This window comes from Urocampus carinirostris, chromosome 4 (assembly GCF_059441175.1).
Source record: "Urocampus carinirostris isolate Australia breed hairy pipefish chromosome 4, RoL_Ucar_1.0, whole genome shotgun sequence".
In the NCBI taxonomy this organism is placed as follows: domain Eukaryota; kingdom Metazoa; phylum Chordata; class Actinopteri; order Syngnathiformes; family Syngnathidae; genus Urocampus; species Urocampus carinirostris.
The window spans coordinates 43611505-43624410 of NC_142352.1; the positions used below are offsets into that span (position 1 = coordinate 43611505).

The following is a 12906-nucleotide window of genomic DNA, read 5'->3' on the forward strand; positions in this document are numbered from 1 at the left end:
GCGAAAAAAAACCTTTCAAACACAACACGGCACCTACTTACTCACAGCAAGATGGGGTATGCAGAATACCGTGATAATAGTATTATAATAGTTGTCATCTGCTACCAGTGACACGCATAACGATCTGGATTAGAGCCAAAAGGGGCAAGACGAGATTGGTCTTATTTATGAAAAATGTTTCCCATTAAAAATATATATATATATATTATATGGCATTCACATTTTGAAATAATTAAAAAAAACAGCATAAAACAAGGCTATAAGTTTGCAATCACGACACACTTTCTTGTAAACAAAAGGACATGCAAACCGTTGTTTTGCGACTACCTCTCTTGTTAATATCATTAAAATTATTTTATTATTGTGTTTTTTATATTTAAAAACAGTTTGAATGAGTTTTACATTTATTTAGCCAACACTTTGATGCTTCTTGGGGTCAGGAGCGGGTCAATTGCTTTTTGATGATTTCATATTGGGAAAATTCACCTACTATCATTACACGAGCATTTAGAGTGACAAGCACGATACTAGAATGAATTAAGCTCCCATGAAGAGCTACCATTGTGTTTGTTTAGACAGATGCCCAATAATGCCTTTTTATGACAAGTCTATCTGAGTAACAGACTGATGTGGAAACATAAACTAGGAATACGTTGATCAGTTTTACAAACATTCCGGGACAAAGAAAAGAAAAAGTCACCAATAAAGAGGTGCGAAAATTGACAAAAATACATTAACAAATTATTACAAATAAACTCAGCAAGGGATAGCTACCCATCGTTACCCTGCAATGCTAATGAGCTGAACTAAGGCAAATCATGGGTAAGCAGGTCAGAGGATTCAAACCCTCACCTCTCCATATACACCCCCGCGACCCTACTGAGGATACACGGTGCAGATAATGGATGGACGGACGAATGCCAGTGCGACACTTGCAGTGTGACTAACAAACAGGCCTTGATGTGAGGCACAACCAATGTAAGCGCACAATGAGGAAAAGGTCAAGGCGATTTGCCGTCTGGCAGAGAACCACAATGCTGCAGGAAACAATGACAGCAGAAAAGAAAAGGTGAATAAAAAGAGCCATCGACGTGACTTATTGGAAGTCGCTTGACGTCTCTGGAAGTAAAAGTGAGACCACGTCCAAAACAGGAGGTCAAGTAACAATCGCAACTAAGCGGAAAATTGTAATTTCACATGAAGTCTATGAATTACAGAATAAAATGAATGTTTCATAGGAGGAAAACGGATACAAACTAAATCAAGGTTTTTTTTTTAATAAGAGTAATGTTTATAATAAAAAGTGATGGAATGTATGATAAACAAAATAGATGATAATAACATGCTTTATGAATTATGTTCTCTTAGATGATAAAATAAAAGTCTGGTCCTATGAACATAAAACTTCATTTAAAAATTATTCAACAAAAAATACATTAAGTAGTACCATGTTTTTCGCTGAGAGTTGCATTCCTAAAAGTCAAAATCCAAGAAGTGGCAACGTTTGTTTTGTTATTAGATGTCCATAACATATAATATATACAACAATGTAACAACGTTTAGATGAAACATAAAACATAACTGCAGTTGAATGTATGGTCTTTATTTTTCAATTATACTCATTATGTAGTCGTACAAACAAATTTGATTTATTGCGTTCTTCCGACTTTGCTCAAAGTCCATGAATTTGGTTTCAATGTAACAAATCGCTCAAATACTAGTTCTACCCACGCCTTGCAGTTTGCGTTGGGTGGGTGCACATGTTAAATTGTGCTGCCGGTCCGCCTTGGCTGTTTGACTGCAGCATACACCAAAATATCATTGACACGAACACAGACAGTCACAGCTACCCAACACACAGACACACAGACACACGCACGCACACACACGCACGCACGCACGCACGCACGCACACACACACACACACACACAAACAAACACACACAAACACACAGCCCTTTGCTACCATTTGCTGTGTGTTGTCTGAACCAGAAAACAATGCAGGATAAAAATCTGTGAAGTATAGAACCGCGATACAGCGAGAGATTACCGTATTTGCAATAGAAAAATCTACAAAACCAAAAACCAACAACAACAACAGAAAAAACCCTATTTCTACACAAAATGTTGGTCAATTGTTTAAAAACCAATGGTAGTTGCGGATTGGTGAATTTCAAATTTGACTTCAAGGTTTAAATTCGAATGTAGGTAGCTACACTACCCACAAAAAATGGTTGGCATTGTAAAATAAGCATCTGTGATAAATTCTAATCCAGAAACCTTGTTTTATTATTTTTCAAAATGCTGATTACAACGTTAACAAGAAGAATGAGAAACCGCTCATACGCAAAAGTCGTTACAACTCTGAACTTTGATCTACAATTTTCATGAGCATAATGCAAAATTCCACAGGAACTCACATACATTTGACATAATTGACATATTGTTTTTTACATTTTTATCTTTCTACTTTTCGTGGTACTTCTGAAGAATGACACTGAAGGCCATTCATTCAGTTTTAATCATCAAATTATTAATTTATTGTCTGCATCAAAATATTGTTGGTAATATACCGATTAAAGGGATAACCACAAACCTGTCTTTTTTTTATTTTCTCCTTTTATACTTCCTTTTTTTCTTAACTTCTTTCTACAAAATAATTCGTAATATCAATCATCAAAGCAAGTGAGCCGTTTGAGAACTGGCTATTTTTAATGAGTTGAGCCAAAAAAGCCGGTTCTCTTAAAAAAGATGGACTTCCTTTCACTCCACAACGAGATCTCGTTGGCAGAGATCGGCGTGCAGACGAAAACTCGAACCGCGAGACCAAAACGAAAATGCCTGCCGAAAAGTTTGGAGTGCAGTGAATCTTTGTTAAAAAAAGGAATCGGGGAATAATGACAATTTTGTGGCAAAAAGGTTGCGTCCCGGGGACGCACGTTGATTTGACACTATGCGTCCCCAGCAAAAATCATGCGTCTAGGACGCAGGGACGCGGGCAGACGAGAACACTGAGAAAGGTTTAAATAAAGAGTTTATTTGAGCGCATTGTAGAAATGCACGTACTTGCATTTGCAACACAAACGAGCTGGCCGAGAATACAAAGACGAGTTCTGTAGAGTTTCTTTAAAGGTGGTGTCTAACTTCAAAATATTTGACCGTCTGATGCCATCTTCTGGCTGAAATCATTGCAGCTCCTTTTGTTGTGCATGCAATTATGTGAATTTTTTTAGACGTGCTCAAATAAAAAAACGCCACAACTTATTCCACCATTTAAAACAGTATTACCCGCGGATACACGCTGAAGAAATAACACTTCAGCCCCAAACGAGTGCTAGCAGACGTGCAAAACACCCCGGCCGGACCCCATGAAAATACTTTCTACGAGTGAGCCGGCTGGCAAGGTGCTAGCTGTGTATCCCTGCATCTTGCTCCCCCTCTGAGAAGGTATTCCCTTGTTTAATGTTCCTCATATTTATGAAATGCTGTGTAATAGTTTGTCACCATGCGTCTTTGATTTGACATTGAAGATTGGTTAAAGCAGCATCGGATTTTGTCAACTTTCACACAAGGGCAAAAGACTTAAAATGTGAAAGCAAAAAAAAACAAAACGTGATCATTATCGAAATTATTATTAATATCGACAATTTAAGAAATGGTTTATCGTTATGACAAATTTTGTCATATCGGCCAGGCCTAGTTTGAACTCCTTTTCACCCCTTATTTAATCAAAATCAAGACCAACTACTACAAAACCGAATGTGAAGGATTCAAACAATGCAGCATTTCAAGGTTGACATGTGGCTGATGTCGTGTTTATTGTTAACAAAACAAACAAATATGAAAGGAAACTTGTCCATACGGATGAAATCAAGCGGTCGGCTGAAGGGACAACTGGCGGATCCCGAAGAGCTTGGCGGCAGACGTTGCTGCTGCCTTCGAGGAGTCGCTTACCAAATGTCCGGCCCGGTTTTAGAAATCCAGGTGCTTGCCGCCAGAGCCGCAGGCCGAAGAGGCGGCCCCTGCCGACTCCCCCTTGCTCACGCGACTCACCGTCTCGGACAAGTCAGGAGGCAAATGAAGGTGCTGCAAAAATGAGGGGAGGGGTGATAGAAAGTAAAAGGTAGGGAGGATTATTAAATCATAACAGAAAAGATAAAAACATACATCACGGCCAACAGTGGTGTTTTTTACAGAGAGCCATGTACCATTGAAATTGCATTTGATGCTTGAGCACTCTGTGCAGAGCTGCCAGCATGGAGTCAACCTGCTAGCGTGTTGCTAAGTGCTTCACAGAGCTTTGAGACTGTTACGGCTCGGAAAGACTGAGTGAGTGAGTGTGTGTGTGTGTGTGTGTGGGTCCATCTGTGAGCGAGGATTGGACAGTCAGGGCAAAATGATCAAGATTTCATGTCCTGGCTGCCCAGATCTTCAGATCACAGACCATGCAATTTCTTTTTGAGGGGATTTTTGAAATGATTGGTCTATGTGCCTTCTATTCCAAAAGACATGGATGAGCTGAAGGCACAAATAACAGAAGCTGTAACAACCATTGACAATTATATGCTGAGATGCATTCGGCAAACATTTGACATGTCATGTGACCAATGGTGCTCACATTGAAAGTCTTTGAACATTCTATGTAAACGTTGAAATTAAAAGCTTTCCGAATTTACCAGATGTGTTTTGATATCCTTAAAAGTTTCCGAGATATCTAATGTCAAAATGTGCCCAATACTTTTGGAACCCTCTGTATAATAACCCCCCAGCCATCCATTATCTGCACTGCTTATCCTCAGTAGGGTCGCGGGGATGCTGGAGCCCATCCCGCCTATCTTCGGGCAGTGGGCAGTCGACACCCTGAACTGATTAGCAGCCAGTCGCAGGGCACACAGAGACAAACAACTCATTCGCTCATTCACAACCAGGGACAATATGGACCGGCAAATTAACTTAAAATTCATGTTTTTGGAATGTGTGAGGAAACCAGAGTGCCCGGGCAGGGAGGCTGGTAACTGGATTTGAACCAATGACCTCAGACCTGTGCCGGCGATGTGCTAACCACTCATCTGCTGTGCCGCCCTGTATAATACACCAGTACTACTATATAATATGTATTACATACATTCAAATGTATTATTTTTTTTAAAAGACTATTGCATATTTTATAAATTATAGGCATGCAAAGTTGTTGATTGTGCACAAAACTTGCAATGGTTTTCACAATGTAAACATATCCTTAGAGAGTGGTTGTAAAGTGCAAGAGAGAGTAACCGCAAAAAAAAAGCCACTCGAGACTTTTAGCTGAGTTACTTATTTCACAGAAAAGCTTATCTGTGGAGCAGCCCTGTGCCAACTCAAAGCACAAAGACGCTAAGAGGTTAATGAGGGCCACTCGTGCAAAGCTCCCTAAGACCAACACGCTAACTGCCAGAAAGCTTAAGTGGGGCTAGGCCACGATTCCTTCAGGGTTGGCCAGAAAAGCTGCTGATGGCTCTCCAGCAAACAAAGTATTGGAGAGGCTTGTGAGTGGGCGAGGAGGCCAAGAGTCCCCCCAAAGCCGAGTGCGCTCAGGACAATGTTAGGCTGGGTGTTGCTCGAGCACCTCTGAGGGTATCAGAATGAAGGCGCTTTGGGTACAAGAGGCGCCAAAGCCTTTAATTTGCCCCTGAAAGAATCAACCAGGACACTTGAAACCCCCTGGTCAAAGGCTACACCTCACCCTCCTCCCAGCTCATTCCTGCAGGGCTTCTCTGACCACTGTATCCTCACCCCCTCCAGACATGCAGCTTTAGGAGAGCTCCTCTACTCCCACAGATACTTATCTGTTCCTAATGAGGAGGTGTTTTGGTACGGCTTTTAACGGCGTCATTCCTAAGAGATAATTCAGTAATATGTGACGCTCTTTACCGCTCGAGGGTAGGGGGCTTCCTTCTTTTGACGAGTGTTGGTTTTGTCGGGATCTGAAGAGACTAAATTGGTTGGAACGTTTGCCGATGTTCAGGTCTGATGCGGCGGACATTTCCCTCTGGCTACAGTGGACGACTGATCATTGGGGGCGTTGAAATTAAGACGTCTCCTTTCCGTGAACCCGAGTCCATTGTAAGAAGAAACAAGGGGAGCGACAAAATGCTGCACGAGCAGATTATCTTGCAAAGGACCTGTAATTTTATTTTGGATGGTAAGATAAGGTTACATGGGAAGGATTGGAGATTCCTTCTGGACGGACAAACTGAGATGTCTTGACTTTTGTAAGGTTGCAAACGGTGATGTGTTGGTTGAAATTCTGTGATGGGATGAAGCAATATGAGAAGGAAAACAGATCCATCTCCATATTTTTTCCTACCTTGTCTTTTCTTTATCTACTTTTTTTCACTTTCCACTTTTTTATTTTCCTTTCTTACATATATATATATATATATATATATATATATATATATATATATATATATATATATATATATTATTCATATATACACACACCGTATTTTTACGACTATAAGGCCCCAAAATAGTTTTTTGTCCAATATTTTCCATACATAAGGCGCACCGGACTATAAGGCGCTAAAGTGGGAACGTCAACAAAACAGTTGGATAGTTCAGTCAAACTTAAAATTCCGACGGCTCGCAAAGAAGCAAATACGTGTCTGTACGATGTCACTAATTACTCAAGCGCGTCATTCATATCATTAAAAAGGTTTAACTCTTGGGATTCAAGAAATACCAACCATTTCTTAGTTCCTATTTTCTTTTTTGCTGGCAACTGTGTGGATAGCAAAGTAAGAATTTAATTGTGCAGAGAAACGTGGATCTTTACTGCGCATATGACAAACACTTTGAACTGAATTGAACTTAAAAATATATTCATCATAGAAACATCAAGATCAGTCTGAAACAGGATACTGGGAAAATATAAAGCCGCAGTAGAACACCAAAGTCGTCTTGCAGTCATCAAATTCAATAACAATACGCAACCATGGTCCTCTTACATTCTTAAGTATAGTAAATCCAACCGTGTAAAATATTTACACACTACAAAAATCAGGACTGGGAAAAATGTCGCGTTAACAATTTGCGTTATAGTGCTTAAACTAACGCGGCAAAATGTATTGACATATCCATTAAAACTCCGCCCTGTGAACCCTGGTGTCAAGCCGTGCTGGTCAATCAAGCGTAGAGTCCATTCCGTTTCCTAAAGCTAATGTTGCTTAGCATGAGCTATTGATGGAAAAGAAAAAAGACACATTTTTAGGCAAAAAGCTTTTCTTTAAAACATTGCCTGATAGGAATACAGGTAAGGGGAACGTGATATGTATGCTTTGCAAAGCTGAATTCAATTACCATCGGAATACTTCTTCCTTGAGGTATCACCTAAAGGCTAAGCACTCCGGTGCGGAACAGTCAGAAAACGGGCCTCGACAAACAACTTGAGATAAGTTCGGTGCAAGACGTGGGACACTTATCAAGTATTCAAATGAGAAATAACGGATGCACTTGGCTCTTGTGTAGCTATAAATTTGCCGCCCAGTGAATATAATCGAAGACGCGGGATTGCGCAAAGTTATTCAAGTTGCATCACAGGGATATAAAATACAGGTTACCTTGTCAATCTGAATATTTTGTTCATGGAAGCTTTGTCTTTAACACCACAAGCTTTATACACTTTTACTTGACTTGGTATGCATTTTTGTTGAAATAAGCACAGCAGCTTTGGAGCAAATTACAGTTCAGTGTTTACATAAAGTACTTAAATATTTTTTTTCTGAAAGCTGTCTTTGGCATTACAATCTGTATGCAGGTTTACTGTACTTGGTATACACGTTTTGGAATAATAAATGTGATCTTATTTTTCTATGCATATTTTTTTATATTAACTGCCATTTGTAAAATCTAGATGTAAAAAATTGATTGCAATTAATTTATTTCAAAATTAAGATTAGTTAATTTATTTTAATTGATTCCTGACCCTTGTATATATATATATATATATATATATATATATATATATATATATATATATATATATATATATATATATATCATCTCATTAGCTGCACCGCTTATCCTCAGTAGGGTCGCGGGGGTGCTGGAGCCCATCCGAGCAATCATCGGGCAGTGGGCAAGGGACACCCTGAACTGGTTGCCAGCCAATCGCAGGGCACACAGGGACAGACAACTTACTGCTACTTTTTTCTTTTTTGATGCCTCATTGAACTTTGGTCTTGTAGTAGGTAAGCAAATTATACACGCTAATAACAGCTAACTTGCTTAGCAAGTTTCATCCGTAATGGTTGACCTCTCCAGGACTTTTCCATTTTATTGTCTGCCCCTCGTGGAAATTCCACAGTTGTATCTATACATATACCATGTAAGTCCGCGCTTCTGGCAAGCATCATACGAGCTCACGAAATGCAACAATGAAGCAACTCTTGTCATTTTCATAAAACCGTTTACCCCCCAAAAAAACTGATTTGAGACATCTATCTATTCCCTTTATGTAATGACCTATTTTGCAAGAGTGCATTTTAGTTTTACAGGATTCTCTGTTTTTTAAAGAGTTTCAATTCATACATTTGTAATTTAGTCAGGAATGGCAATATGTTTTCAATAACCTGTTAAAGCAGTAATTACGCCATCTATTTCAAAAACTCTTGAGGCCATATTTATAAAAAGGAATCTAATAAAACAGCTATTACAGCAGTAAACATGCACGTGTTGTCTAGTGACATACCTTATTGCAGCCCAATATACGAATTAAGGTCATTTGTAATCCAAAATGTCTTTTGACATTTTCTCTGAAAAATAATTGGGACTTTACAAATGGGTTATTTTGGAATCCGAAACTGTATTCTAGCCCAGTTTACGTTTAACTGATTTGAGTGTGTAGAGACAGAAGGAAGACTATCTAGACCACACGTGTCCAAACCTTTTCAACCAGGGGCCACAGACAGAAAAAATAAATGATACACAGGCCACTTGGATATTGTTGGACTAGTATAGACGACTAGAAAAATTAACAAAAAATGACTTTGGGCTAAACAGGAACCCTTTATAGCTTTCTATAAATTATTCAATATAATTTACCGATCAAATCAATCAAAGTGCATTTGTATTGCACTTTACATACATGGTTAAAACATTAGAAGGTGCGACACAAAGTAAACCCTGCTTCCCACCACACAACATGCAAAAATGTTTGAATAAATATATTTAAATGCATGCCATACAAATAAATGCACACGAAAATAAATCACATAAAACATAAATAGGTGACATACATGCAATTTATTCATATATTTTGGCCTTTTGTTTTTTATTGTGTCATTTATCTAATATGTTATTTGTTTTGCCATTTATTTTGTCGCGTACTTTGTTGTTTATTGTTGTGCTATTGGTTGATCGACTACTGTGCCACATCAACCTCAAATGTCTTCTCACAGCTAGCAAGAAGAAAGTTGTTAATAGCCAATTTGATGATCACAACCAATAAGTGAAAAGCTCAGGCAACTTGTGCACCTTCCTCATTCAAATACAATTTTATTGCATGAAAATCTATGACACAAAACACAACTGACATAACAAAATATACGACAACACATGAACAAATAAATACATAAAGAAATTACAAAATAAATGACAAAATGCATAAATAAATGAAAATAATGTATTTATTTAATATATTTAGGTATAAGGTGATCCATTCATGTGTTCATTTATTCTTATGACATATTTGTAGGTATTTATTTATGTTAACATGTATCTCTAAATATGACAGGATTGTACAAGATTTAGAAATCCTTTACTGACTCCATTTTTCAAACATATACCGGAATATATTTTCAGCTTTTAAAATCTTGGTGAAAATAACCAGGTAGTATGGGGATTCATCACTGTGCTATATGTTTTGCAGCAGACAACACACAGCAAATACCATCAATGTGGCAGAGGACTGGGTGTATTGGGTGGGTGTGAGTGTGCGCGACTGTGGGCGGGCGCACAAGTCATTGGGTTTAGTATTTTAGCGGCTCGTTACAATGAAAAAAAATTCATTAATTAAACCGGACTCAGAAAGGTCAGAAGAGCGCAAAGAAATGATGCTCTGTGGATTGTTATCGGATCCAGAAAGAGGCTGAGGCGGCATCGCGAGATAAAGAAATAGAAGGGCCGCAGGTTCGGCCTACCGTGGCTAGACTACATAACTCAAACAAGCAGTCTGAGGAGCCTGTATCTCACCAACTCTAAATCCATTACCTGTAAAACTGATGACCCGAAGCTACAACTTGCGGGAAACCGCGACATTCGTGACTCTTGTCTTTTAATCATCACGAAGTCCTGGCTCAAACTGAGGATCCCCCATGCTAGCGTGATGCTAGCCAGCCGCTCTTTACATATCTTTCTTACAAAGAAGTAGCCCTCCAATTTACTGAAGTATTGTTTAATCACAATAAAGACCATTGAACTACAATTTTTATCTTATCTTACCTGTGGAGCTACAGTTGTTATTTTGTTACTGATATCTAATAAATAAAAAATGTTTCTACATGGCGGATTTTGACTATCTCAAGACTTTTTTGGAACACAACCCGCCGAAAAACAAGGGATTAGTGTAGATAGAATGACGGATAGGTCAAACCTTTGAACTCACACTGAGAGACGCTTTTTTCAAGCACGCAGACACCCGCGCAAAATCCTATTTTGGACTTTGGGGGGGCTCCAGACGTTCTGCTTCCACCTTTGCCAAACTTCACCTGCATAACCTTTCGTGTCGTTAGCTCAGTCAAGTGTAATTGAAAAAGAAAAACAATGCATTGATCAAGCCTAGACTCAGTCCTGCTTAGTGCACTGCAGCGGAAACACGCTACTGAGCAGGGGATGGAGGAAAATCAATCACATATACATCATCCTCAGAGGGTGAGTTAAAAAAAAACAGCCGTTGTCTGGCTGTCACGAACCTACAAGCCTGGCTTGGCTGTGTGCATTTGGCTCAGGGCAGTGTGGGCACACTGAGCATGTGCAGAGCGAAGGTCAAAGCAATCCTGAAGTTCAGCTCGGCTCTCCTAACCTCCGTGTTCAGGGACACATGAGAAGAATCGATGAGCACACAAAACCAATCAATCCTCTCAACACATTGGAGAGAAAGCTTGTTATCAGGCTTTAAATCAAGAAACAAATTCTTACCCCATTGGGCAGAACATTCTGCTCATTTTACATTTCTTTTTTGTTATTTCCAGACATGTGGTTGTGTTTCTACAATAAAAAGAAAAATCCCGATAAAAATTGGTTGTATGTAGAAGATGGTCGGGAATTTTGCTCATTAAAAAAAACAACTTGCTAAATTAGAACAAAATACTCAAAATTAGCAGAACAACAATAGCAGGGTTGGAACATTTTTTTTTAATGGCCAAACTCAAGCACTTTTTAAGGACTTTCAAAACCATTATTCCAATTATTTGAGTACCATTAAAAGAAGAAATCCGGTGTGAACCATGTATCTTGCAGAGACACAAATACAACTACATATGAAATTTTTAATTTGTGTGTGTATTTATGAAGATATTTGATTTTTAGTTCTTAAATAAATCACGAGTATATATTTGTATCCTAACAATATGTTATTGTTTTTGAGGCGAACCTTTCCCCATATAGATGTTGGGTAAAAATGAGTAATATGTGGCTTACATTTACAGTTGCAGGAAATTCTCCCCAATACAATTTGCCACTGGGAAACTCTACCCTAATTTTTACATGTCCCTTAATGAATGTCCATAATTGATACAAAATCCTTGCACTAATACATATTTAATAGTGCCCTCTATAGGTGTAGCTTGTCGCAAACCGATTTTGATTTGGAGCCATCCTTCATTAAAACGGCAACCTCACGGCAACTTGGTCTGATGTACATGTCTGATGCACGCTTCACATGACAACGCCATACAAACTGATGCAATCCCAGCTACCAATGTCGGCGTCATCTTTAAGCCGACTTTTATTATTTTATATCTTTTTTCTTCTTCATTTAATGCATTGTCTGCCTAGTCAGGCTGACGAGAAAAATGGCAAGAATGTCAATATTTTTCAAGCATTTCACCCAAAATTCAAGCATTTTCCTGACCTTAAAAACACAACAATAAAAATTAAAGCATTTTCCTGGATTTCAAGCACCCGTACAAACCCTGCAATCAGAACTGCTAGATGAGACAATTTGGCTTATTTTAAATAGAAATGTTTGCTCAAAAACACGTTTTTTGCAGTTGTAGAGTACATCAACTTTGGAAACCGTTTCATTTTGCAGGGGGTAAGGGGCACACAGACATGAACCCCTAAATACGCTAAACAGTGTATACTGCAAACAATGTGAAACGTTTCTTATTTTAAGCCTATTTTCTGTTGTTTTAAGATAGTTTACGTTTTTTTTCATCATGAAATAGGAAAAAAAAGTGTTCTCAGGACAAGATCCTGATTGTAAAGATATTTATTTCATATTTTCATTAATACAAAATATCTCTAAACAGAAAAACAAACACTTACAATTAGAGATGTTTTCTGTATTTCTCATTATAAGTATACATTTTCTTATTTTCAGATATAACAATTGTATTTTTAATAAAATGAGAAAATCCATATGAAAAACAGCAAAGTTGTCCAATTAGCTTAGTTGGTATATTTTGTTTAGCTAATTTTAAGCATTATTTCCTAATGATGGTAAAAATATTGTTTTTCAAATTATTATAATATCTCCAGTATGCTAGTTGGGGCATTTTTCTTCTTTTATGGATGATTTGTTCTTATGTCATGAGAGAAATAACATAACTTAAAATATAGAAAAATATATTGAAAGTGGACAACATTTCCTGTCATTGAGGGCATGATTTAATTTTTTTGCAGTGTAATCTGTAGTGAAACTAA

The 12906-nt window shown here is 38.1% G+C and overlaps 1 protein-coding gene across 3 annotated transcripts in view; it reads right to left on the reverse strand.

The window, feature by feature from the left end:
* Positions 1-3785: 3785 nt before the first annotated feature.
* Positions 3786-12906, reverse strand: part of elp4 (elongator acetyltransferase complex subunit 4) — a 98826-nt gene continuing 89705 nt past the window's right edge. The window contains exons 10-11 of one of the 3 annotated variants that reach the window (XM_088334664.1): positions 11179-11247; positions 11012-11057 (exon numbers count right to left, since the gene is read on the reverse strand). In XM_088334664.1, the coding sequence (XP_088190790.1) occupies positions 11206-11247 (42 nt within the window). In that variant the 3' untranslated portion in view covers positions 11012-11057; positions 11179-11205. Of the gene's footprint in view, positions 4087-9689; positions 11058-11178; positions 11248-12906 lie in introns of those variants that run through there. The other 2 variants (XM_088334662.1, XM_088334663.1) reach the window with 2 other exon arrangements.